The sequence below is a fragment of the Nerophis ophidion genome, linkage group LG13 (assembly GCF_033978795.1).
Source record: "Nerophis ophidion isolate RoL-2023_Sa linkage group LG13, RoL_Noph_v1.0, whole genome shotgun sequence".
Lineage (NCBI taxonomy): Eukaryota > Metazoa > Chordata > Actinopteri > Syngnathiformes > Syngnathidae > Nerophis > Nerophis ophidion.
This window is the reverse complement of record NC_084623.1, coordinates 44076267-44103972: the sequence shown is the minus strand read 5'-3', so window position 1 is coordinate 44103972 and position 27706 is coordinate 44076267. Positions and strand designations below refer to the sequence as shown.

Below are 27706 nucleotides of genomic sequence, written 5' to 3'. Positions count from 1 at the left end.
TCTGAGAGTTTTTCTGGTGCAATTTGGCAAACTTTTATGAAAGAATGGCTTCTGTACGGCCACTCTACCATACACCTGATTAGTGGATTGCTGCAGAGATGGTTCTCCACTCTTCACAAAGAAATACCAGCTCTGACAGTGTGACCATCAGGTTCTTGGTCACCATCCCGGACTAGGGCCCTTTTCACCCAGTCGCTCATTTCAGGTGGCCGGCCAGCTCTTGGAAAAGTCCTGATGTTTCCAGACTTCTACCATTTTTGATGGAGACCATTGTGCTCATAGGGACCTTCAAGGCAGTGAATATTTTCTGTACCCTTTCCAGATTTGTGCCTCGCGAAAATCCTGTATCGGATGTCTACAAACAATTCTTTCGATTTCATGCTTTGTTTGTGCTCTGCCATGCATTTTCAAGTGTGGGACCTTATATGTAGACAGGCGCGTGACTTTCCGAATCATGTCCGACCAACTGAATTTGGACTCCAATGAAGCTGTAGGGACATCTCAAGGATGATCAGTTGATGCCCCTGAGCTCAATTTTGAGCTTCATGGCAAATGTTGTGCAAACATTTCTTAAAAAAAAACGTTTTTTCACATTGTTATTATCCATCCATTTTATATTATGGGGTATTATGTGTAGAATTTTGAAGGTAAACATGAATTTATTCCATATTGAAAAAAAGGCTGTAAGTAGAGATGTCCGATAATGGCTTTTTTGCTGATATCCGATATTCCGATGTCTCCCAACTCTTAATTACCGATTCCGATATTAACCGATATATACAGTCGTGGAATTAACACATTATTATGCCTAATTTTTTTGTGATTCCGTGCTGGGTGCATTAAACACTGTAACTTTACCATGAATTGATTAAACAAGTTGAACAACTTATTCGGGTGTTACTATTTAGTGGTCAATTGTACGGAATATGTACTGTACTGTGCAATCTACTAATACAATGGGGGGGGGGGGGGGGGGGGGGGGGGTGATATGCCCTACGTCCGTGTTTTACCGGATATGTACCGGTCCGTACAGCGGCATTTTAAAAAGTAATTCATTTGACTTCTTGAAACCCATTCCGATAATTTCCGATGTTACATTTTAAAGCATTTATTGGCTGATAAAACAAAATGTTGGAGACGCGCTGTGAATACTTTACGGATTCACTTTTCTTTTTAATCCTGGCATTGTATTACGTGGCAATGGTGTTGAAGATGGATTAGATCAGGTACCGTTATTTGCCTTTGTTTAACAAATCGGCCAACAGTTTATCGCAGCTGTTTCCTAGTGTTTACATGGCTAAAGATCGTACTCACGAGAAAGATTTCTTCAAAGGGAGTTACATGAATTCCGGAAGGGTGCGTTTCTTGCCACAACACCGTCTCAAATTTGAGAGCAAACGTATTTCCACAGTGTGAAGTCGCTTTTAAGAGACTAATTCTCACCACCATGGCGGAAAACAAACAAAGTTTCTTCCACGTAATGTTAACACTGGGGGATTAGAAGAAACATTTTTTCAAAAACATGCTATACACACAAACTGTGCAGGATGACAAACGAAGCCTCAGTAGCTGCTAAAGCTCCAGTCGCATGGATGATCGATCCAGATGTCAACTGTATCGATACCTAGTATCCATCCATCCATCCATTTTCTACCGCTTTTCCTTTTCGGGGTTGTGGGGGTTGCTGGAGCCTATCTCAGATGCATTCGGGGTAGATACCTTTATATAGTATCATTATATAACTGATACAAAAGTGATTAGGTCATTATTGTTTTTCCTTTTAGAACAGCTATCGATTATTTTTTTATTTGTGTAATCGCTCCGTTAGTTTGTTTGATTACTTGAGTAATCAGTAAAAACACACTTTATAGCCTCAATGCCTATTTTAGGAAAAACAGTTTATATAAACAATTTTTTTCTACTTCCCATAAACCTAATTATTTTCATCTAATAAATGGACATCAACAACATTGTAATTTGACTTTTAATAAGTATGCATTAATAAACATAAAAACGAATGCGCGAGCCCATGTACATACGGGCGTAGTTACGTCATGACGTGCTAATAGCCTGAAAAAGGGCGGGGTTTATAATGCTTAAAACACATTGAAAAGTACATACCTTTGTTACCATTACCTGTTTCATGTTTTATGTACTATATTTGGCACAACTCTGTCACCAACATGCAGCTAGTTAAAAAGAGGGTCATAGAACATACCAGCAAGGTTGCAAATTCGAGCTAAAATGTGTTACCGTTCAGGAATAAGCAACTAGGTATTTTTAGTTTAAAATAAGCCGAAGTGAAACATCATCTTTCTATTATTGGTACTCAAAATAGGAGAACTCAATGAAATATATATTTTATTTTTTTTACCAAAAGGCCTATAGTTATTTTCTATAGTCCATATAAAGGAGCTATATATTTTTTATTTGTGCATATCAACAGGACACTTCATTAGGTAGGTACACTGACTAAAACCTAAAACAGGAAGGTAGTGTACTGTCTCAGAAGTGCCGCTGTTTGACTATACAATTCTAATAGAACTTTGACTTGGAGTCACTCCAAAAGAAAAATAATTAAGTAGTGTTTTCTAATAAAGAGAAGTGGAAGTGGATGCATGTTTATGTTTCTTTGATGCCATAAGTCAGTGGTTCTCAAACTTTTTTCAGTGATGTACCCCCTGTGAACATTTTTTTTAATTCAAGTACCCCCTAATCAGAGCAAATAATTTTTGGTTGAAAAAAAGAGATAAAGAAGTAAAATACAGCAGTATGTCATCGGTTTCTGATTCATTAAATTGTATAACAGTGCAAAATATTGCTCATTTGTAGTGGTCTTTCTTGAACTATTTGGAAAAATAGATATAAAACTTGTTGAAAAATAAATAAGTGATTCAGTTATAAATAAAGATTTCTGGACATAGAAGTAATCACCAACTTAAAGAGCCCTCTTTGGAGATTGTAATAGAGATCCATCTGGATTCATCAACTTAATTCTAAACATTTCTTCACAAAAAAATAAATCTTTAACATCAATATTTATGGAACATGTTCACAAAAAAATCTTGCTGTCAACACTGAATATTGCATTGTTGCATTTCTTTTCACAGTTTATGAACTTACATTCATATTTTGTTGAAGTATTATTCAATAAAGATATTTATAAATGATTTTTGAATCGTTTAGCTATTTTTAGAATATTTTTGAAAAATCTCACATACCCCTTGGCCTACCTTCAAGTACCCCCAGGGGTACGTGTACCCCCATTTGAGAACCAATGCCATAAGGCACTGATTCCCAAACTGTGGTACATGTACCACTAGTATATTTATATATATATATATATATATATATATATATATATATATATATATATATATATATATATATATATATATATGTATCTATGTATGTATGTATATACGTATATATATATATATATATATATATATATATATATATAGAGAGAGAGAGAGAGAGAGAGAGAGAGAGAGAGAGAGAGAGAGAGAAATGTGAGATAATGTATACACATATATATACATATATTATATAGAGTATGTATGATAATGTTCATTGCCTCGGCTTGTGGTACGCCGAATAACCACTTGATTAAATACCATTTTCCTATATTCAAACACAGTGTTACTGTTCAAACTGTGTGTAATGTTATAATGGCCAAAAATATTAAATATACTTGTTAGCTAAAACACCTGCCTTGTTTTTATTGAATACTAGGGCCTACCACGATACTGTCTTTTGTTGTTGGTCATTATGGTGGAACCTGGAGAGCCAAGTTTTTTTTCTGAGGTGGTACTTTAAGAAGTACTGCCATACGTACAGTAGAAAAGACATGCTGTGCATTCCCGCCTTGGTATCGATCGCTTTGCACGTCCGTTTAACGATCAGGGACACTGCCTCTCGTGACACACTGAAGCGGAAGACTTTGCTGGACGAGGGCCAGTAAAATCATTAGTTTATAACAGCATGAACACAGCACCGCTGCACCACCTTTGCTGTCTTGTCAACACCAGCTCCAAAGTGTGGAAAGTCTTGACAAAAAGCTTTTGTGAATTCTCCTAAAAAGTAGAAATGTGCCGATAAATCGGCCTCCGATCCAATTTTCGTGAAATACATCGTGTTCCAAATTATTATGCAAAGTACATTCTCCTCAAAATGTCATAAATAAATGATGCAAATGTCAGTCAGTATAATTTTCAGCCGTTAGAGTTTAATTAAAATTTCCTTAAACAAATCTCAAAATGATGACAGTATTTTTCAAATAACTAAATACAATAAATAACTCAAAGTCAACTCTTCCAAATTATTCAGCACAAAAGCGTTTCAAGACATTTTATAGGCTGTAAAGAACTCAAAATGATCACATGTTGAATTTGTAGTATTATAAGACCATATAATTTCAAATATTTTTTATTGAAATAACTTTTGATCAAACAGGCTGAGTTCACATGTTAATTTAGGACCCCTTGGTTGATACACCTTGAATTTGTGAGTTATTGGACAGTTTCAGCTAGAGCTTGGCGATATTAGCTTTTTTTAATATCTCGATATTTTTAGGCCATGTCACAATACACGATATATTTTTCGATATTTTGCCTTGGCCTTGAATGAACAGGTCAAGGGTGGGGCGGGGGGCATGGTTAAGAGTCAAGTGTATATATATATATATATATATATATATATATATATATATATATATATATATATATATATATATATATATATATATATACATATATATATATATATATATATACATATATGTATATATATATATATGAAATACTTGACGTTCAGTAAATTCTAGCTATATACATCAATGTATTATATATGTATATAATATATATATATATATACTGTATATATACTGTATATATATATATATATATATATATATATAAGTAAAAGAAATACTTGAATTTCAGTGTTTATTTATTTACACATATACATACACATAACACTCATCTACTCATTGTTGAGTTAAGGGTTGAATTGTCCATCTTCTCTGTCACTATTTTTCTAATAATTTTTCAAATCATGCTGACAATTTAATCAATTGAAAATGTGTGAGTAATTAACTGCCGCTTTGCTGCTGCTTCGCAAGATAAGTGGATGTGACACATTTTTATAAATTATGTATTTTTAGACTCTTTTTAAAACACTGCATATAAACAAAGTCAATATTTCTCAAAACACATTTTTCTCACAGATTATTACTCAATGAAATTGTCAGCATAATTTGATTGAAAAAATTTTGTTGAAAAAATGCAAACGTAAAAAAAATCATTTGCATAATTTCAGAGAAAAAAATGCCTTATTTGCATTGTTAGTCACCTCTTATCAACAGTTTTTTACTACTTACAATGTACAAGAAAAGGAAAGATGTGTTTTTTTCCCATTTAAAGATTATGGTTGATGGGCAAGATTAAAAAAAAAAAAAGTGCAGTCGTCGTTTAAAATGTGTAAAAAAAAAAAGCATAATTTCCTCAGAATAAGTGATTCAATATTTTTTTCACTCTGCTCGATCTAAAAATTCAACTGTTACTGACTCCTACATTTTATTTTCTTGACTTATTTCCTTAAGCCAGGAAGTTGCCATCTGGAATAGTTTTGTGTCATGTAGGGGTGTAACGGTACACAAAAATGTTGGTTCGTTACGTACCACGGTTTAGAGGTCACGGTTCGGTTCATTTTCGGTACAGTAAGAAAACAACAAAATTTTATTTTTTGGGTCATTTATTTACCATATTTGTAAACAATGACTTTATCCTTTTAACATTGGGAACACTATAATAATTCTTCCCACCTTAATCAACATTAATCTGCCTCAAATTGTTGCTCAGATTAAATAAAATGACAAAACTTTTCTTCTACATATAAAAAGTGCGACATTAAACAGTTTCAAGTCAACTCATCATGCTTAATTTAACACAGCATTTGGGAAGCCTGTAGTTTATTTTTATTATGGAAATGTTATATTTTTATCAACATGTGATAGCAGGGACCCTACAATTCAGAGCTTTTCTGTCCGTAAAATGCACACACACACACACTGCAAAATGAGCTAACGTTACGTTAAAAGCTAATTAGCCTTCACCTCAAACCAGAACTGCGAGCGAGCTTTGCTGCAGTTTAAATTTCTAGAAGGTCAACGGGCTCATAGTGATGTTAGTAGTAGTTGACTGGGAGGTGTTTATTATCATTTGGGGAGAGTACGCTTCCTTATGCTCACCTGCTAAACACCTACCTGCTCAACGCTGAAGCATTTACTACATGCGCTCTGAATACGCCCTGCTGATTGGCTGTTACCGCTATATATATAACCAATCAGATGGTTGTGTGGGTGGGACAATGCTGGGTGCTGAGACAGAGGCAGAAGAAGCAAAGCAGCTTGTTAAGACTTTAGATTAGAAACTCGTTCGGTACACCCCCGTACCGAACCGAAACCCCCGTACCGAAACGGTTCAATACAAATACACGTCCCGTTACACCCTTAGTGTCATGTCTGTGTTCTGCTTTTTTTTGACAATATCTAACAACGAAATGAATATTCACCAAGTCTAGTGATTCCATAACTTTAAACAGGGGTCGTCGAAAAAATAATTATGCGTTAGATTACATTTTAAAGCCTTAAGCTCAATACATGAATATTGTTTATTTATCGCATGCGTTTTCTAATATTGAGAATCTGTGTCATAGTATTTTTACAAGGCTACTACCTGAGGAAATACTGCTCATCCACTTGATTTAGCTGCTATAAAAAGTGAAATATTCAGCATGTATGTTCCAGTACTGACTGACTGAGCGAAACTGTATCTGGATCCACTTTCCCCTTACAGCAGGTTATCCTTTGGCCACAGATACTTGATTATTTATCCTCCCTCGCCACTTTATAAGCATACTTACGTAGAGATTAAATGTTACAGAGAAGGAAAGTTGGCCAATAGATCTAAGTGTCCGAAACAGCTTCGATTCCGAAACTATTCAGGAAAACCCCAGCGAAGTCACGAAAAGTGTGATAAGTGTATTATTTGTATTTGTCGGGCGCCAGATGAAAGGGTGTTGTTTTGTTTGCACGTGCTCCAAAAGCTGGCCTGCAGCCCGCAACTTTATTGAAGACTTTTGGAGAATAAAATCCAGTGAGCAGGCGCCTTTTGGGGAAATGAGAAGCCGACGGTCATGAGTTGATATGCTGTTCACTACAGGGGTCTTTTATCCTCGACTTTAAAACATAACTGCCAACACGTCATGCGCATAACTATTTTGTGTAAAGCGACATGTGCCATGGGATTGTTTTTTTTCCCTTTTTTATTCTATCATCACTGGAAAAAGTCAGTGTTTAAAAACAAGAAAAAAAAATACAAAAATGAGGGATATTTTATTTGAACTAAGCAAAATTATCTGCCAACAGAACATGAAAAATTGGCTTGTCAAGACTTTCCAAAACTAATAAAATTAGCGAAACTCAATGAAACCAAAAACACCTTAAAATAAGTATATTCTCACTAATAACAAGTGCACTTTTCATGGTAGAAGTAAAAAATAAGACCTTTATGCTCAATATGTTGAAAAATATTCTTAAATGAAGTAAATGCAAGTGCTATTACTTTGACATATTTTTTTTTTCATGCTTGAAGTAAGAAATTATTACTTTAAAAAGGTAGTTTTATACTTGTGAGTGTTGATCACACACCTTTTCAACGGTTGATATTCTAGTTTCAAGCATGTTTTACTCAATATAGGTCATATAATCTTAGCAACAAACTGTAATATCTTACTGAGATCATTTAGGACCAAAACACTTAAAACAAGTAAAACACTCTAACACAAAATCTGCTTAGTGAGAATAATTATCTTATCAGACAGAAAAAAAAGCAAACATCACCCTTATTTGAGATATTTAATCTTACTTGGATTTCAGTTTTTGCAGTGTAGTTTGAACCTGAAAAACAAGACTTAAAGACCTACTGAAATTAGATTTTCTTATTTAAACGGGGATAGCAGGTCCATTCTATGTGTATTACTTGATCATTTCACGATATTGCCATATTTTTGCTGAAAGGATTTAGTAGAGAACATCGACGATAAAGTTCGCAAAAGCCTTGCCTGTACCGGAAGTAGCAGACGATGTGCGCGTGACGTCACTGGTTGTAGGGCTCCCCACATCCTCACATTGTTTACAATCATGGCCACCAGCAGCAAGAGCGATTCGGACCGAGAAAGCGACAATTTCCCCATTAAATTGAGCGAGGATGAAAGATTTGTGGATGAGGATAGTGAGAGTGAAGGACTAGAATAAAAAATAAAAATAAAAAAAAAACAGGGGCAGTGGGAGCGATTCAGATGTTATTAGACACATTTACTAGGATAATTCTGGAAAATCCCTTATCTGCTTATTGTGTTACTAGTGTTTTATTGAGATTATATGGTCATCCCTGGAAGTCGGAGGGTTGTGGTGACCGCCAGTGTCTCTGAGGGAAGCCATGGAGGTGCCAAGAAAGTTACAGCTGCCTCTTTGACAGCTGTAGGAAGAACGACACAAGCTCTGCTCATGTTTACAGTAAGAGCCGGCTTATTACCACAATTTTCTCACCAAAACCTGCCGGTTGACATGTGGTAGAGAAACATCTTTGCTTGACCGCTCTGTTCCATATTAAAGCTTCCCAACAAACAAAGAAACACTGGCTGTGTTTGTGTTGCTAAAGGCGGTCACAATACACCGCTTCACACCTACATCTTTCTTCTTTGACGTCTCCATTATTAATTGAAAAAATTGCAAAAGATTCAGCAACACAGATGTCCAAATAACTGTGTAATCATGCGATTAAATCGGACGACTTTTAGCCATGAGTGGTGCTGGGATAAAATGTCCGCTACAACCAATAACGTCACAAGCATGCATCAACATAAGCGTCATCATTCCGCGACGTTTTCAACAGGACACTTCGCAGGAAATTTAAAATTGCAGTTTAGTAAACTAAACCGGCCGTATTGGCATGTGTTGCAATGTTAATATTTCATCATTGATATATAAACTATCAGACTGCGTGGTCGGTAGTAGTGGGTTTCAGTAGGCCTTTAAACTCCTCACACGTACTTTTGATGTTTAGGTCACAGGGGCCTGGTTATTATGTAGGCTACGGATTTGCTTAACGTACATTTGTTCGGAAAAAGGACAAACCGGAGATGTGCCAATCACGAACGAGTCATTCAAAAATCGCACATTTTGTTCTGAATCAAGACTTGGGTAACGTGTTACATAACCCTAGCTAAATAACAAATTGGAAAAAAAGAAAATCCGAAATTTAGGCGGTGATTTGGATCGCCCCTAAAATGTTACTACCTGTTCCTTATCCTATTTCCGACATTTTCCGAAAGTTTCATCAAAATGTGCCGAGAACTTTTTGACAGTGGTGTGCCGTCATAACCAGAAATGATGATCATAATTAAAGATACCAGAAATTTTTAATTTACAGTCCCTAAATATCTAAACGTATTCATAATCTCTTCATGTCATATTATACTCCTTCCAGTGCTGTTGTTTTTAGGTCAAAGTTTTTATCCAATCAGAATTCAGCTAACTTATGTTGCCATGCTCTACAAAATCTGCCCGGGGCCTTCAGAATCAACAATGCAGACGTCTGTGCACTGTAAGTGATCGGGGACATACAGTTGATAGACAGTAGCCATAGCCAATGAGATCTTGAGTTGTTGTCAGTAAGGCCTTCTAGATGGCCTTACGTCGAACATGACATTTAAGCATCCGCAATCAATCAATCAATGTTTATTTATACAGCCCTAAATCACAAGTGTCTCAAAGGGCTGCACAAGCCACAACGACATCCTTGTTTCAGAGCCCACAAAAGGGCAAGGAAAAACTCACAACTCAGTGGGACGTCGATGTGAATGACAAACCTTGGAGAGGACACCCACATCTAAGTATCCAATCATCCTGTGATTGGATACTCACTTGTCATTCTAAAGTGAGTATCCAATCACAAGTTGCACCTTAGCAGGAAGCAGGAAGTGTTGACCTACAAAGAAAGACAACAAACGTATGTTTAGGGGCCACAAATATATTTGCAAGGCTTTTTTCAAGAAGGATATTTAAAGAGAAACTACATCTTGTGAGATGATCTCAGAGATGAAATGGGGAAATGCCTGCCATTTCCACTCGAGTCAACTGACCACGAGGAGTACCACTGGCTTATACGGCGTCGATTGGGTGCTACAAATTGTGAGTTCAAATATTTTATTTCTTTATTTTTTTCACGTTGAATATGTTTTTTGCTATTTTAATTTTGACAATACCACGTAAGATATGTTTTAACTGCTGATGTGGGTTTATTGATTTTTAAATGCACCAGAAAATTATCCGTTTTGTACACTGTTGAGGTGTTTTAATGCTCAGTAGTCCGTAAATGTGTTTCTGTATAGTATTTCTCAGCACTGTTCTTCACACTCACTTTCTTCTTTCTTCTAATGGGTGGAAAACAAAGTTTTGTCCATCTCTAACTATAACCTAATGCGTCTGAGTAAGACCAGATCTTTTGGGTGGATTTTACAGGGTTCACTATGACATTTGCTAAGCCAACTAAGGGCGGGAATGCTTGGAACTCAATTTTTTACTTGCAACTTAACACCTCACAGATAGCTTTTTATCTAAGACCACTCTTAAATTGCAAAACCCGTGTCTCTCAGTATTTTTGTGAAGTAAAATCCCTTGATCGACAAACTTTTTTGTCATTATCAATAAGATGGTAATAATCCCGGTGCTTGTAACTCAAATGTTTACTTAAAAAAATAACAATTAGCTTTTACCACAAAACACTAAATTTAAGACACTGCTGTTGTTTCCTTTATGAATTTTTCAATGAATATTCTGTCGGCTAAGAGCAGAACTTCTGAACTGTGTGCAAAAAGAGCAAAGCTGACGCACCTCCTAGTGGGTGTGTGCTAAATCTGTGTTTTTTTAAACCATAGGGCCGTGAACGCCCCTTAGAGAGCCACCTAACAATAATCGGTCCCTCAGATGTGGTTTTTCCCGCGGCGGAACTCAGCTGTAATACATTTTTTCCGCCTCTTGTGGCAGTAATGAAAATATCAAACAAACAGAAGAAGTCTGGAGCGAAAGTTAAAGTTAAGTTAAAATTAAATTACCAAAGATTGTCACACACACACTAGGTGTGGCGAAATTATTCTCTGCATTTGACCCATCGCCCTTGATCACCACCTGGGAGGTGAGGGGAGCTGTGAGCAGCAGCGGTGACCACGCCCGGGGGGAATCATTTTTGGGGGATTTAACCCCCAATTCCAACCCTTGATGCTGAGTGCCACGCAGGGAGGTAACGGGTCCCATTTTTATAGTCTTTGGTATGACTCGGCCGGGGTTTGAACTAACGACCTACCGATTTTAGGACGGACACTCTAACCACAAGTCTTCGAGATGTTGCTTAAAACGTAAAAACTACAAGCTTTCATTTGCACTTAAATTCCATAGGCAGTTAACTTAAGAAACATACACATTATTATTATTAATTTAGTTAGAATGTATTATTTAGAGCAGTGCACATTTGTATGTAATTTACTTTCCTTTGATTTAAGGGTCCTTCCTTTTGCAGTATAATTGATTATTTTTTTTTTTTGGGAATCAGCCTGATAATAATCTTACGATTAGCTATACAGTAATTACTGAATACAAATAATATCAAGAGTAATATTACTAATTCAGTGTCAATATTTGAGTAGGCCCCGGGCCCCGAGGTCGAAAAGGTTTAGAACCCCTGTGCTAGATGAAGAGACAATTCAAAAGGGATACGGCAGGGATGTCTAACGCACGGCCCGTAGGCCTGATCCGGTTTGATCAGGCCCACAAGATGATTTTGGTAAATATCAAAATTAGCTGAAATTTTTGGATAAAAAACTGCTGTTCTAAATGTGTCCACTGGATGTCGCAATAGCAATTCTTTGTATCCCCAACCCACACTAGTGTGCCGTGAGATACACTCTGGTGTGCCGTGGAATATTATCTAATTTCACCTATTTGGGTTAAAAAATATTGTTTTGCAAACCAGTAATTATAATCAGCAAATGATGCATGGATGTTCGAGTGTCGATGCTGTCTAGAGCGTAATACTCTTCCATATCAGTAGGTGCTAGCAGGTAGATAATTGCTCTGTAGATGTCGGGAGGCAGTGTGCAGGTAAAAAGGTGTCTAATGCCTAAACCAAAAATAAACAAAAGGTGAGTGCCCCTAAGAAAAAGCATTGAAGCTTAGGGAAGGCTATGCAGAACGAAATTAAAACTGAACTGGCTACAAAGTAAACAAAAGCAGAATGCTGGACGACAGCAAAGACTTACTGTGGAGCAAAGATGGCATCCACAATGTACATTCGAACATGACGTAACAATCAAAGATGTCCCCACAAAGACGGATAAAAGCAACTGAAATATTCTTGATTGTAGATGCTGGAAATATGTCTCAAAGGAAGACGTGAAACTGCTACAGGAAAATACCAAAAAAAAAGAGAAAAAGCCACCAAAATAGGACCACGAGACAAGAACTAAAACACTACACACAGGAAAACAGCAAAAAAATCAAAATAAGTTACGGCGTGATGTGACAGTACACCTACTTTGAGACAAGAGCTATAGTGATGCATGCTGGGTTATGCTTTAAAGTCATATCCAAGGACTTTTTACTGTCAACTGAGTTTTAGTTTTTAATTTTTTCTGATGGTGGTGTGCCTCCGAATTTTTTTCAACGCATAAAATGTGCCTTGGCTCAAAAAAAGGTTGAAGAACACTGAGATGGAGCACTGGGGATACATCATTTGGGAGCACATAAATATGCTGAAATAACATGCCTCACAATACGAAGTTCCTGCAGTCCTGGGTTCAAATCCAGGCTCGGGATCTTTCTGTGTGGAGTTTGCATGTTCTCCCCGTGAATGTGTGGGTTCCCTCCAGGTACTCCGGCTTCCTCCCACTTCCAAAGACATGCACCTGGGGATAGGTTGATTGGCAACACTAAATTGGCCCTAATGTGTGAATGTGAGTGTGAATGTTGTCTGTCTATCTGTGTTGGCCCTGCGATGAGGTGGCGACTTGTCCAGGGTGTACCCTGCATTCCGCCCGATTGTAGCTGAGATAGGCGCCAGCGCCCCCCGCGACCCCGAAAGGGAATAAGCGGTAGAAAATGGATGGATGGAAGAATAACATCTAATTTCATGTGTAATTCATGAAATAAGTCCAAATTCACAGGTTTGTTGTGGATGATGATACATACAGTCCTAGTCAAAAGTTTACATACACATGTAAAGAACATAATGTCATGGCTGTCTTGATTTTCCAATATTTTCTACAACTCTTGTTTTTTTTTTGTGATAGAGTGATTGGAGCACATACTTGTTGGTCACAAAAAGCATTCATGAAGTTTGGTTCTTTTATGAATTTATTATGGGGTCGACTGAACATGTGAGCAAATCTGCTGGGTCAAAAGTATACATACAGTAATGTTAATATTTGGTTACATGTCCCTTGGCAAGTTTTACTGCAATAAGGTGCTTTTGGTAGCCATCCACAAGCTTTTGGCAAGCTTCCAGTTAAATTTTTGACCACTCCTCTTGACAAAATTGGTGCATTTCAGCTAAATTTGTTGGTTTTCTAACATGGACTTGTTTCTTCAGCATTGTTTGTTTGATTGATTGATTTATTGATTTAAACTTGTATTAGTAGATTGCACTGTACAGTACGTATTCCGTACAATCAACCACTAAATGGTAACACCCGAAGAAAATGTTCAACTTATTTAAGTTTGGATCCACGTTAATCAATTCATGGTTTCAGTCAAGACTTTGGGAAGGCCATTCTAAAACCTTAATTCTAGCCTTATTTAGCCATTTCTTCACCAATGTTGACGTGTGTTTGGGGTCATTGTCCTGTTGGAACACCCAACTGCGCCCAAGACCCAACCTCCGGGCTGAAGATTTTAGGTTGTCCCGAAGAATTTGGAGGTAATCCTCCTTTTTCATGGTCCCATTTACTCTCTGTAAAACACCAGTTCCATTGGCAGCAAAACAGGTCCAGAACATAATACTACCACCACCATTCTTGACAGGAGGCATGGTGTTCCTGGGATTAATGCCCTCACCTTTTCTCCTCCAAACACATTGCTGGGTATTAGGACCAAACAGTTCTCTTTTTGTTTCATCTGACCACAGAACTTTCCTCCAGACTGTCTTATCTTTATCTTAACTGTATTTTTTCAGACTGTCCCTTGTTCTATTTTTAAAATAAGAAAACAATCTGAGGTTGTGTTTTTCTTTAAGGTATCATGACATGATTTTACCAGTCCGGCCCACTTGGGAATAGTTTTTCCACTATGTGACCCTCCTGAGCTAAAATGAGTTTGACACCCCCGGGATACAGGATCGGTTCTGATATTGTTTGGTTGGTTTCATCACCATATTTTTCATCAAAGCAAAACTTGCGTCAGCTTGCGCAACCTCTTATCCTGGATCTATCCCCCGCACACGCTTCTGCATCCTTGGCTAAATATGACTTTGCGTCTCCTGTGTGTGTCACTGTGTGTGCAGCATGGCAGGGGAGGAGGAGGAAAGAGAGAGAGAGAGAGAGAGAGAGAGAGAGAGAGAGAGAGAGAGAGAGAGAAGAGAGAGAGAGAGAGAGAGAGAGAGAGAGAGAAAGAGAGAGGTTCAAGACCCCAATGGATAAACGTGCATTACTGATGTTCTCGTAGTCTACACTCTTGAGTTTCCTGGGCAAGTTTTTGCACCTCTGCAGGATTTTCCAAAACTCGAATGTGCTGCTTCTTCTGCTGTTAATTTCCTAGACACACCTTCTCCCACTCAACAGGTAACGTGTGTGCATGCGGATTTATGTGCAACACTTTTTTATGTCGTTTTTTTACATTGAGTTAAAGCTTTAAAATTCTGTATGTCTGCACTTGGAGTTTCTAGTTTCCCTCGTCTTTACTTCAGCATACTTTTGCTATGCCTTTGTATTCCTCTACTGGTTTTTCCTCTGTTCCTTTTTTTTTTTTTTTTTACTTTTGAAAGAGTTTGTTTGCACATGAAGGTCAGTGTGTGTGTGTGTGTTTGACAACTCAAACTATAACCGAGAAGGTTGCTGCTGAAAACATTCCATTTTGTATTACGTTGTGTTTTGCACGCGTTTATGACTCAAGACTTAAGTAGAAAAGGGTGACTGCAATCAAGACATCACCTTTAGGATGACCCCTGTGTTGTTATAGACGGACTCAAATTCAATTTTTTTGCCATGTGGAGTGAGTTGTGCATGTGGAAGTGGTGAATATATAAACCAGTGGGTCTCAACCTTTTTTCAGTGATGTACCCCCTGTGAACATTTTTTTAAACTCAAGTACCCCCTAATCAGAGCAAAGCATTTTTGGTTGAAAAAAAAAAGGGATAAATAAGTAAAATACAGCACCATGTCATCAGTTTCTGATTTATTAAATCGTATAACAGTGCAAAATATTGCTCATTTGTAGTGGGCTTTCTTGAACTATTTGGAAAAAAAAGATATGAAAATAACTAAAAACTTGCTGAAAAATAAACAAGTGATTCAATTATAAAAATTTCTACACATAGAAGTAATCATCAACTTAAAGTGCCGTTTTTGGGGATTGTAACAGGATTCATGAACTTAATTCGGCGTGGCGCAGTGGGAGAGTGGCCGTGTGCAACCCGAGGGTCCCTGGTTCAAATCCCACCTAGTACCAACCTCGTCACGTCCGTTGTGTCCTGAGCAAGACACTTCGCCCTTGCTCCTGATGGGTGCTGGTTGGCACCTTGCATGGCAGCTCCCTCCATCAGTGTGTGAATGTGTGTGTGAATGGGTAAATGTGGAAGTAGTGTCAAAGCGCTTTGAGTACCTTCAAGGTAGAAAAGCGCTATACAAGTACAACCCATTTATTTAACCCATTTAATTCTAAACAGTTCTTCACAAAAAAATAAATCTTTTACATCAATATTTATGGAACATGTCCGCAAAAAATCTAGCTGTCAACACTGAATATTGCATTATTGCATTTCTTTTCACAGTTTATGAACTTACATTCAAATGTTGTTGAAGTATTATTCGATAAATATATTTATAAAGGATTTCTGAATTGTTGCTATTTTTAGAATATTTCAAAAAAAATCTCACACACCCCTTGGCATACCTTCAAGTACCCCCAAGGGTACGCGTACCCCCATTTGTGAACCACTGCTATAAACAATGCAACTGATGAATGAGGTTTTTGAGAGGAGCTGGCGTGTAAAAGTCTCCGGTTTTATGACGATCTCCACTTTCAAAGGTGATGAAAATGTCAGCGGCGCTCGTTCCTGTCCTCCGAACATCTGACCGTCACAAGGCCTCGATCAGATAAGCCGCGGAAAGAGATCCAGTATGTGTGAATTTGCACGGGCAAAGTCGGTCGACGTGTTTTCTTTCTTCGATGTGCTTGCAAATAAAAAAAACAAATTGGTGTAAAAACTCCAATGGACATACGGTCCCCGGTTGGTAGTTCACACCCCCCTGGTGGGTAAAGTGCAAAGTGGGAACCACTTTCCTATTTTTTTATAAAAAAAAATTTTACACACAAAGCTAAGATGTGTATGTACTGGACGGATTGGTCCGGATTAAAGTAGTCCACACGCATCCTGAAATGTTCCTCGAATTAAAAAGTTGTGTGTAGTGCAGTTCTTTGCAATTTATAGGCTAATTTGGTACTGTGACGGAGCTTTTATCTCAAAACATGTGTATCTTAAATCAACGTCTCCCATTGAAGTTCATTTTAGCGTGCTTTTTTAAAAGAAAAACGTTTTCGAAAATACTGCGATGAGGTGGCGACTTGTCCAGGGTGTACACCGCCTTCCACCCGATTGTAGCTGAGATAGACACCAGCGCCCCCCGTGAACACAAAGGGAATAAGCGGTAGAAAATGGATGGATGGTTTTAGAAAATAAATATTTTAATGTAGTAAGTTAAAAAGTACCACTCGGTGTGGTTAAATTAGCCTCTGCATTTGACCCATCTGCTTGTTCACTCCTTGGGAGGTGAGGGGAGCAGTGAGCAGCAACGGTGGCTGCGCCCGGGAATCTTTTTTGGTGATTTAACCCCCAATTCCAACCCTTGATGTAGGGAGGTAATGGGTCCCATTTTTATAGTCTTTTATTATGACTCGGCTGGGGTGTGAACTCACGACCTACCGATCTCAGGGCGGACACGGAGCAGAACAAACAAGTACATTAGTTTTATGAGGTATTGCAATAATAATGTGCGGCATTTACCTACAGTATCTCTATCCACTTGCTTCTCCGACAACCACACCATCAGCAGCTCTTCCATATTTTCATGGATAAATGCCCTGCCGTATAGATATTATTTTTAACATCCTTGGCTGGGGTTGGACCCATTTTGCGATCAGCTGCTACTGACGGTCCCTGACACAAGGCTGAAGCTTAGAGGTGACAGAGCTTTCGCTGCTGCTGCTCCCAAGCTCTGGAACGACCTACCTCTGAGTGTTAGACAAGCCTCCTCTCTTCCTGTTTTTAAATCTCTCTTAAAAACATACTTTTTTTCCTTGGTTTTTAACACTGTGTGATATCCATCCTGCAATGGCGCCCCATTATACACCTGCTGTGAACCTGTTTTTATGTTTTATTTATTTATTTATTTTTTATCATGTTCTGTTTGTGTTGTGTTGTTTGCTCGGTCTTCGTATTATCTTTTAACCTCTCCATTGTACAGCACTTTGGCTGCCCCTGTGGTAAATTTTAAATGTGCTTTATAAATAAAGTGGATTTGATTTGATTATAGTGCAGATTCAAATTGCTTCGCCAAAGTTTGCGACACGCTCTGTCCCCTTTTTGATGATTGCTTTCTTTAATTCAATGAATATGATCCACTTCTTTGCAGCACTGTCCTTCACACTCACTTTTTTTCCTTCCGGCGTTTGGAAAAGCAAAGTTATGTCCATCTCTAGCAGTAATCAAAACACTCTTAAGTTGAGGTACCACTGTATTCCATTTTTTTTGTGTTAACTGTTTTCTTTTTTTTTTTTGCAGAGGGCCTTCAATAACAAACAGAAGATCCAAAATCCTCTAAGTCTTCCACGTCCTCGCCTCCAAGAACGACACGTTTCATTCAGTTTTTCCGACCCCGGTGTTTGTTCCCCTAATGGGCGCCATACCAGACTGCAGGATCGTCTTACTTTCATCAGCGTTGAGAACCCCTGCCGAGCCCTGACCCGCCTCACCGAAAACACCGACATCAGCACCAGATGGAGACGAAAGACCTGATGATGACAAGCGTGTTGACAAAGGACAAATGGGAGGCCGGGGCCGAGCGGGGCAAAGGGAGCGAGGAGGCGAAAGACGAAGGGACTCAGGAGGAAAACTGTCGATTGATGCTGGCTGACGGTCTGGCGGAGAGAGGACCGAAGAGCCCGGGTTCCGGTCAACAGGTGTCCAACGGCTTCACCACGTCCGGCCCTCAGAGCTCCAAGGAAGGAGCGGGGCTTCCGGATGCTTCCCCCGCAGGTATGGCGTCCGCGCCCGCAGGGGGCTCCTCCGCGCCGGCGGGAGGCCTCAGGACTCTCGTGGTCCAACAAACCACCTTGGACCGTCCCAGAGAGACCTGGAGCAAGAAGATGGACTTCTTACTCTCTGTGATTGGCTACGCGGTGGACCTGGGCAACGTGTGGCGTTTCCCATACATCTGCTACCAAAATGGAGGAGGTGAGCAGGTTTTTTTTGTTTGTTTTTTCACTCCCAAGTCGATTTAGGTGTTTTAGTAGCAAAGGTAAGCAATTATTTTGTGTGCTCCAGCAAACACCACGCGCTCCACTTTTATTGAAACTGCAATAATAAGGTCTTTGCAATTTCCTGTGTTGTGTGTATGTGTGAAGCAGAGATGGGCTGAGGGAGACACTTGATAGAGGCAACACTATTAATTGTGTGTGTGCGTGTGTTTTTTATTAGAACAGCCTCAGTCTTCTGCGTGCTTAATAACCTGTTTGTCAGGCAGACGCTCAATCAACTCTTATCTTTGTCAACAACGAAAAAAAAAAGCCACACATACATGTGAAGGAAACCGATATTTTGATATGATGATAAAAAGGGAGATGTTATCAGTTGCTGCATGTTGAGGCAAGCATCACAAACAGCATTTTTTTTCCGTCAAACAAAATAGCCAATTAAAATGCAGTAAAAAGATGTAAAATATAAATTTAAATAAAGCTTAAGTTGTTTTTATTTATCTAAAAAATGTTATTATTAAATTATTATTATAATTGGGTTCTTCTCTATCTATTTATTTTTACTCTTTTTTTAATATGTGGCATTCCCTGATTATTTATTCATATATATATATATATATATATATATATATATATATATATATATGTATATATGTATGTATATATGTATACATATACATGTATGTATATATATATATACATATATATGTATGTATATATATATATGTATGTATATATATATATATATATATATATATATATATATATATATATATATATATATATTTGTATATATATAATAGAATTGATGTTTTAGATATTACAAACATTTTTGAAACCATTGCAATAAAGTATTAAATAAATGCTACAAACTAAGAAGTAACACTAATATACTTATAATATATATTCAATATATATGTATATATACACACACAAACACACACATATGTGTGTGCGTGTGTGTGTGTGTGTGTGTGTGTGTGTGTGTGTGTGTGTGTGTGTGTGTGTGTGTGTGTGTGTGTGTGTATACATATATATTTTATAAGTATATTAGTGCTACTTTTTGGTTTGTAACATTTGTTATAAAGAATATATATATATATATATATATATATATATATATATATATATATATATATATATATATATATATATATACATATATATATATATATATAGTATTAAACAATATATATATATATTGCGTGAATGCGTGGGTTCCCTCCGGGTACTCCAGCTTCCTCCCACTTCCAAAGACATGCACCTGGGAATAGGTTGATTGGCAACACTAAATTGGCCCTAGTGTGTGAATGTGAGTGTGAATGTTGTCTGTCTATCTGTGTTGGCCCTGCGATAAGGTGGCGACTTGTCCAGGGTGTACGCCGCCTTCCACCCGATTGTAGCTGAGATAGGCGCCAGCGCCCCCCGCGACCCCAAAAGGGAATAAGCGGTAGAAAATGGATGGATGGATGCTGAATTTCCCCCAGGGATCAGTAAAGTACATTCTATTCTATTCTATTCTATTCTATATGATTAAGTATAAACATATGTATGTATATAAGTATAAATACATATGTATATATATATACTGTATATGTATATATGTGTATGTATGTATATATATGTATATATGTATGTATGTATATGTATATATATATATATATATATATACATATATATGTAAGTGTGTGTGTGTATACATATATATTGAATATATTTATATATGTATTAGTGTTACTTCTTAGTTTGTAACATTTGTTTACTACTTTATTTTATATATATATATATATATATATATATCGCTGAATTTCCCCCAGTGATCAATAAAGTACTTTCTATTCTATTCTATATCATTATCTATAAACATATGTATGTATATATGTATAAATACATATGTATATGTATATACTGTATATGTATGTATATATGTATGTATTTGTATGTATAGATAGTAGTTTATTATTTTACATTTTATTCTAAAATGTACTTTTATTATATTACATTTAAAAACGTATTATGAATTTTAATGTTGTTATTTTAGATTTAATATAAATATATTTCTTCTCTTTACTTGTTTTTTTTTTATTTATGACATTTACGATATCATCAATCAATGTTTACTTATATAGCCCTAAATCACAAGTGTCTCAAAGGGCTGCTTATAATTATTTTTTCTTTCTTTTGTTTTTAGATTATGCAATATCAAATGACAAGATATTGCTTACTTTTGTAAAAGCATTGCAATTAGATAATAAAAAAATGTTGGAATAAAATCAGAAATCATACTCCAGGGGTACTTTTGTTTTGAAGTGCATGCGTCACAAAGACCAGTACTTTGTCATCAAATAAAATAGTCCATAGAGATACAGTAAAAAGCTTGAAAATAAAATTAAAGTAGATGCAAATACATTTTTTATCTTAAAATCATCCCCCCAAAAATAGTTGTTATTCATTTTTTTTTAGTTCTTTATTAATTGTGTTGTCCTTATTTTTTTGATATTTGACATTAACTATATTTAGTTGTTCTTTCTTTATTTCTAAAATGAAGCAATGTTAAAGGATAAAATATCACATACTTTTGTGAAACAATTGCAATAAAGTAATAAACGTCCATTCCAAAATGTCCCATGTAAACCCAAAGAAGAAAAGGGAGATGTTATCAACTGCTGCATGTTTGTATGTACATTTCATGGTGACAAGATATCAATGCAAGCCTCACAAAGACCGTTTATTTATGTTACAATATACAACTATTTATTAAGATACAGTAAAAAGTTGTAAAATATCAATTAAAATAGTTAAAATAAATGTTTGTTTTTTCTTAGAATAAAAAAATGTATTCCAAATTTCTTCATTGTTCCTCTTAAATTTGTTTAACATATGACATTATTATTGTTTGATTCTTAAAAAAAAGAAGAAACAATGTTAAATGTTTGGAAACCATTGCAATAAATTAAGGTATCTTTGTTTTAGTTTCTGACATACACTAAAGTGGAAGCATCACAGTCACAAGCTGTCAAATATAAATCAAAATATATTTTAAAAAAATAAATATTTTTACATTATTAGTAGTATTTTTTTCTTTAATTATCAATGTTTATCTATGTTTATTTTTTTTAATTAAAACAAATATTTGAAATATAAAGAAGAAGCAATGTTAAAGGGCAATATATTGTATGATTTTGTGAAACCATTGAAATAAAACAATGAAAAAAAATTAATCTGTTAAAAATTAGAAATCACATTACAGACCTACCTTTGTGTTCTTTATTAATCCGTTCCAAAATGGTCGAACTGTACGAAAACTGAAACAAAAAAATGAAACTAACCCGATAATACAGACGATACACACATTTTTCAGTGGCTAATTATTTAATGCAACTGAAAGTTTCACATGCCGAAAACAATGCAAAATAAATTAAAATGAGTGAAAAATCACTTTTACCTTAAATAGAGGGCGATGAGCGGGGAGCCGACGAGGTGAGAATCACGTACTTTGCTATGGTGTGTTTCACCTTCTTTGTCAAAGTGCTGGCACTTGCAACTTTCTTCGACCCCATGCTCTGTCAAAAATAAATGTACAGAATAAAATCATTTCTTCACCTAAAGGTACATTCTTTAGAAATTTTCTGTCAAAATTGCAATATTGCTCTTCAACACCAGAACAGTCCTACCTGATTCCATCCATCCATTTTTCTACCGCTTATTCCCTTTGGGGTCGCGGAGGGGCGCTGGTGCCTATCTCAGCTGTAATCGGGCGGAAGGCGGCGTACACCCTGGACAAATCGCTACCCACTTAATTTATTGTTTTTAATTGGTTTTGCGGGAAATGAATTTCTGCGATGCAGGGATCATTACTTATAAATCAAATATTTTCATAGCTAGAGAAGTAAAAAAGAACTGCTTACTACCTTTTTAAATATGTTTTTCATCTTTATGGAGGACCTGAGACATGAAACACACCTTCTAGTCCCCCTTAATCCACAGTATAGTCACGCTTCCTTATGAAGAGCCAATCAGTGGCCACAATACTGAACGGCGTGCTCTGATTGGTTTGGTCTTCTCTAGTGGCCAATACTACTGTAGTATTGATATTTCTAGTTTATTTAGCTGTTTGTATGTTTGAAAATGCTCAATTTAGGTCCAAAAAAATTGTAAAATATGCTTTAAAAAAGTTTTTAAGATGTATTCCCCCAAAAAAATCTTACAACTGTAAAACCAAAAAGGTTACAAGGTGATACTAAGTACTGTACACATTTTTTACTATTTCAACCCTAAGGGTACCTGCTGAAATAAAAATCTGTGTAGCTCATAAGTAATTCCTATTATTAGTAGTATTTGAAATAGGGCATACTCAGTTTAATTATAATTAGGTATTTAGAACCAGTATTATTACTAGTATTAGTAATACTATTAATTAATAATAGAATGATTTATCTTATTAGCATCTTTTATTTTTGCCATCATTTTTTTTGCATGTTTCATTGGGCCGTATGGTAACCGAGACAGTTTCGAAAGTTTCGAAACAAAAATTTCTGGGAAAACAAACAAACAAATAAAAATTCTAAAAGTACAGTGGGGCAAAAAAGTATTTAGTCAGCCACCGATTATGCAAGTTCTCCCACTTAAAATGATGACAGAGGTCTGTAATTTTCATCATAGGTACACTTCAACTGTGAGAGACAGAATGTGAAAATAAATTAACTCAACTCTTCGTGTTTGGAGGAAGAAGAATACTGAGTTGCATTCCAAGAACACCATACCTACTGTGAAGCATGGGGGTGGAAACATCATGCTTTGGGTCTGTTTTTCTGCTAAGGGGACAGGACGATTGATCCGTGTTAAGGAAAGAATGAACGGGGCCATGTATCGTGAGATTTTGAGCCAAAACCTCCTTCCATCAGTGAAAGCTTTGAATGGTTGACCAAATACTTATTTTCCACCATAATTTACAAATAAATTCTTCAAAATTGCTACAATGTAAATTCCTGGATTTTCTTTTCACATTCTGTCCCTCACAGTTGAAGTGTACCTATGATGAAAATTACAGACCTCTGTCATCATTTTAAGTGGGAGAACTTGCACAATCGGTGGCTGACTAAATACTTTTTTGCCCCACTGTATAGCGTCCAAATAAGCGTGATGTAAACAGAAAACACTTGGCTACCCAAGTACCACCATAGTGACCAACATTAAACTACGGTAGCGTAGTAGGCTTAAGTATTCATTAAAAAACAGGCAGATGTTTTATTTAACAAGTATATCGGATTTTTTGGGGCTACTGTGGCATTACATAGTTTGAACAGTGACACTGTGTTTGAATATTTAATTAAGTAATTCTTCGGCGTACCACTAGACCAGGGGTCACCAACGCGGTGCCCGCGGGCACCAGGTAGCCCATAAGGACCAGATGAGTAGCCCGCTGGCCTGTTCTAAAAATAGATCAAATAGCAGCACTTACCAGTGAGCTGCCTCTATTTTTTACATTTTATTTATTTAATAGCAAGCTGGTCTCGCTTTGCTCGACATTTTTAATTCTAAGAGAGACAAAGCTCAAATATAATTTGAAAATCCAAGAAAATATTTTAAAGACTTGGTATTCACTTGTTTAAATAAATCAATTTACTTTTTTTACTTTGCTTCTTATAACTTTCAGAAAGACAATTTTAGAGAAAAAATACAACCTTATAAATTATTTTAGGATTTTTAAACAAATACCTTTTTACCTTTTAAATTCCTTCCTCTTTTTTCCTGACAATTTAAATCAATGTTCAAGTATTTTTTTTTTGTGTGTGTGTGTAAAGAATAATAAATACGTTTTAATTTAATTCTTCATTTTAGCTTCTGTTTTTTCGACGAAGAATATTTGTGAAACATTTCTTCAAACTTATTGTGATTTAAATTCAAAAAAATTATTCTGGCAAATCTAACAAAAAATGTAGAATCAAATTTAAATCTTATTTCAAAGTCTTTTGAATTTGTTTTATAACAAAGTGCAGATTGGATTGTAACCTATTTAAAACATGTCATCAAAATTCTTAAATTAATCTTAATCAGGAAAAATTACTAAATGATGTTCCACAAATTATTTTTTAATTTTTTTCAAAAAGATTCGAAATAGCAAATTTTTCTCTTATTTTTTTTCGGTTCAATTTTGAATTTTAAAGAGTCGAAATTGAAGATTAACCATGTTTCAAAATTTAATTTTCATTTTTTTCTGTTTTATCCTCTTTTAAACCGTTCAATTAAGTGTTTTTTCATCATTTATCCTCTACAAAAAAACCTTCTGTAAAAGGAAAAAAAAATGTACGACGGAATGACAGACAAAAATACCCATTTTTTAAATATATATACCGGTAGATTTATTTATTAAAGGTCAATTGAGAAAATTGGCTATTTCAGGCAATTTATTTAAGTGTGTATCAAACTGGTAGCCCTTCGCATTAATCAGTACCCAAGAAGTAGCTCTTGGTTTCAAAAAGGTTGGTGACTCCTACTCTAGATGGAGCCCGCGTGTCTACCGCAGTTTAAAAATATAATTTTTATAGTGTTTTTAGTAATGTTTGACTGTTTTTTTCTGATCAGCTCATCAAAAGTTAGGAACACCTAAGTGCAAACGCACAAACTGGGCAGCATTTCTCGCCGGAGCCTATGTGTGATGTCGTTAAATTGTGCAAGAGGTACCTAATGAAGTGTCCTATTTCTTCATCCTGCCTCAGGTGCCTTTCTGCTGCCCTACCTGTTGATGGCGGTGTTTGGAGGTGTGCCTCTCTTCTACATGGAGCTGGCTCTCGGTCAGTTTCACCGCAATGGCTGCATCTCCATCTGGAAACACATCTGCCCCATCTTCAAAGGTGAGTTCTGTGGCGTGGTTAATTCCACAAATTGAGCGACATAGGCAGTGAAAGTGAAATAAATGTATACCTTTCTTTGGCGTTGACACAGGTAGACATATTGTTCTTTTACTTTGAAATTAATCCACCAAATAGAAGACATAGGTGTGATGATAATCTCTCATCATTTCTCATTGGTTTGATTTTATCCACTTCTGTTCAGATAAATATGAATCTACAAACCCCGTTTCCATATGAGTTGGGAAATTGTGTTAGATGTAAATATAAACGGACTACAATGATTTGCAAATCATGTTCAACTCATATTCAGTTGAATATGCTACAAAGACAACGTATTTGATGTTCAAACTGATAAACATTTTTTTTTTGTTGCAAATAATCATTAACTTTAGAATTTGATGCGAGCAACACGTGACAAATAAGTTGGGAAAGGTGGCAATAAATACTGATAAAAATGAGGAATGTTCATCAAACACTTATTTGGACCATCCCACAGGTGTGCAGCCTAATTGGGAACAGGTGGGTGCCATGATTGGGTATAAAAGCAGCTTCCATGAAATGCCAAATAATTCACAAACAAGGATGGGGCGAGAGTCACCACTTTGTAAGCAAATTCTCGAACAGTTTTAGAACAACATTTCTCAACGAGCTATTGCAAGGAGTTTAGGGATTTTACCATCTACAGTCCGTAAAATCATCAAAAGGTTCAGAGAATCTGGAGAAATCACTGCACGTAAGCGATGATATCACGGACCTTTGACCCCTAAGGCGGTACTGCATCGAAAACTGACATCAGTGTGTAAAGGATATCACTACATGGGCTCAGGAACACTTCATAAAACCACTGTCAGTAACTACAGTTGGTCGCTACATCTGTAAGTGCAAGTTAAAACTCTACTATGCAAAGCCAAACCCGTTTATCAACAACACCCTGAAACGCCGCCGGCTTCGCTGGGCCCGAGCTCATCTAAGATGGACTGATGCAAAGTGGAAAAGTGTTCTGTGGTCTGACGAGTCCACATTTCAAATTATGTTCGGAAACAGAGGACGTGGTGTCCTCCAAAAGAAAGAGGAAAATAAGCATTCGGATTGTTATAGGCGCAAAGTTCAAAAACCAGCATTTGTGATGGTATGGGGGTGTATTAGTGCCCAAGGCATGGGTAACTTACACATCTATGAAGGCACCATTAATGCTGAAAGGTACATACAGGTTTTGGAGCAACGTATGTTGTCATCCAAGCAATGTTATCATGGACGCCCCTGCTTATTTCAGCAAGACAATGCCAAGCCACGTGTTACAACAGCGTGGCTTCGTAGTAAAAGAGTGCGGGTACTTTCCTGACCCACCTGCAGTCCAGACCTGTCTCCCATGGAAAATGTGTGGCGCATTATGAAGCGTAAAATACGACAGCGGAGACCCCGGACTGTTGAACGACTGAAGCTCTACATAAAACAAGAATGGGAAAGAATTCCACTTTCAAAGCTCCAACAATTAGTTTCCTCGTTTATTAAGTGTTCTTAAAAGAAAAGGTGATGTAACACAGTGCTGAACATGCCCTTTCCCAACTACTTTGGCACGTGTTGGAGTCATGAAATTCTAAGTTAATTATTATTTGCCAAAAAAAAAATAAAGTTTATGAGTTTACACATCAAATATCTTGTTTTTGTAGCATTTTTAACTGAATATGGGTTGAAAATGATTTGCGAATCATTGTATTCCGTTTATATTTACATCTAACACAATTTCCCAAGTCATATGGATACGGGGTTTGTATATTTAGGAAGCTGCCGATACAACTTTTTCACTTCCGATATCGATATTGTAGCCTTTAGTATTGGCACGATATCAGCACGAATCATAAATACTTGTATTATATTGTAGTTTCTTTTTTTTAATGAACTTATGCTGTATTTAAGTTAAAATGGAGTGATAATTGTTTTCAACGACACCTAATGGCCACAATTTGGTTTGGGGCGGTATAGCTCGGTTAGTAGAGCGGCTGTGCCAGCAATTTAAGGATTCCAGGTTTGATCCCCGCTTCCGCCATCC

General features: G+C 36.5%; 1 protein-coding gene across 2 annotated transcripts in view; it reads left to right on the top strand.

The window, feature by feature from the left end:
* The window catches only part of LOC133564592 (sodium-dependent serotonin transporter-like), a 66188-nt gene that overhangs the window by 3388 nt on the left and 35094 nt on the right, over nt 1–27706 (top strand). Inside the window, exons 1-3 of one of the 2 annotated variants that reach the window (XM_061918991.1) lie at nt 14701–14892; nt 18111–18782; nt 25522–25656. In XM_061918991.1, the coding sequence (XP_061774975.1) occupies nt 18326–18782; nt 25522–25656 (592 nt within the window). In that variant the 5' untranslated portion in view covers nt 14701–14892; nt 18111–18325. Of the gene's footprint in view, nt 1–14700; nt 14893–18110; nt 18783–25521; nt 25657–27706 lie in introns of those variants that run through there. The other variant, XM_061918992.1, reaches the window with a different exon arrangement.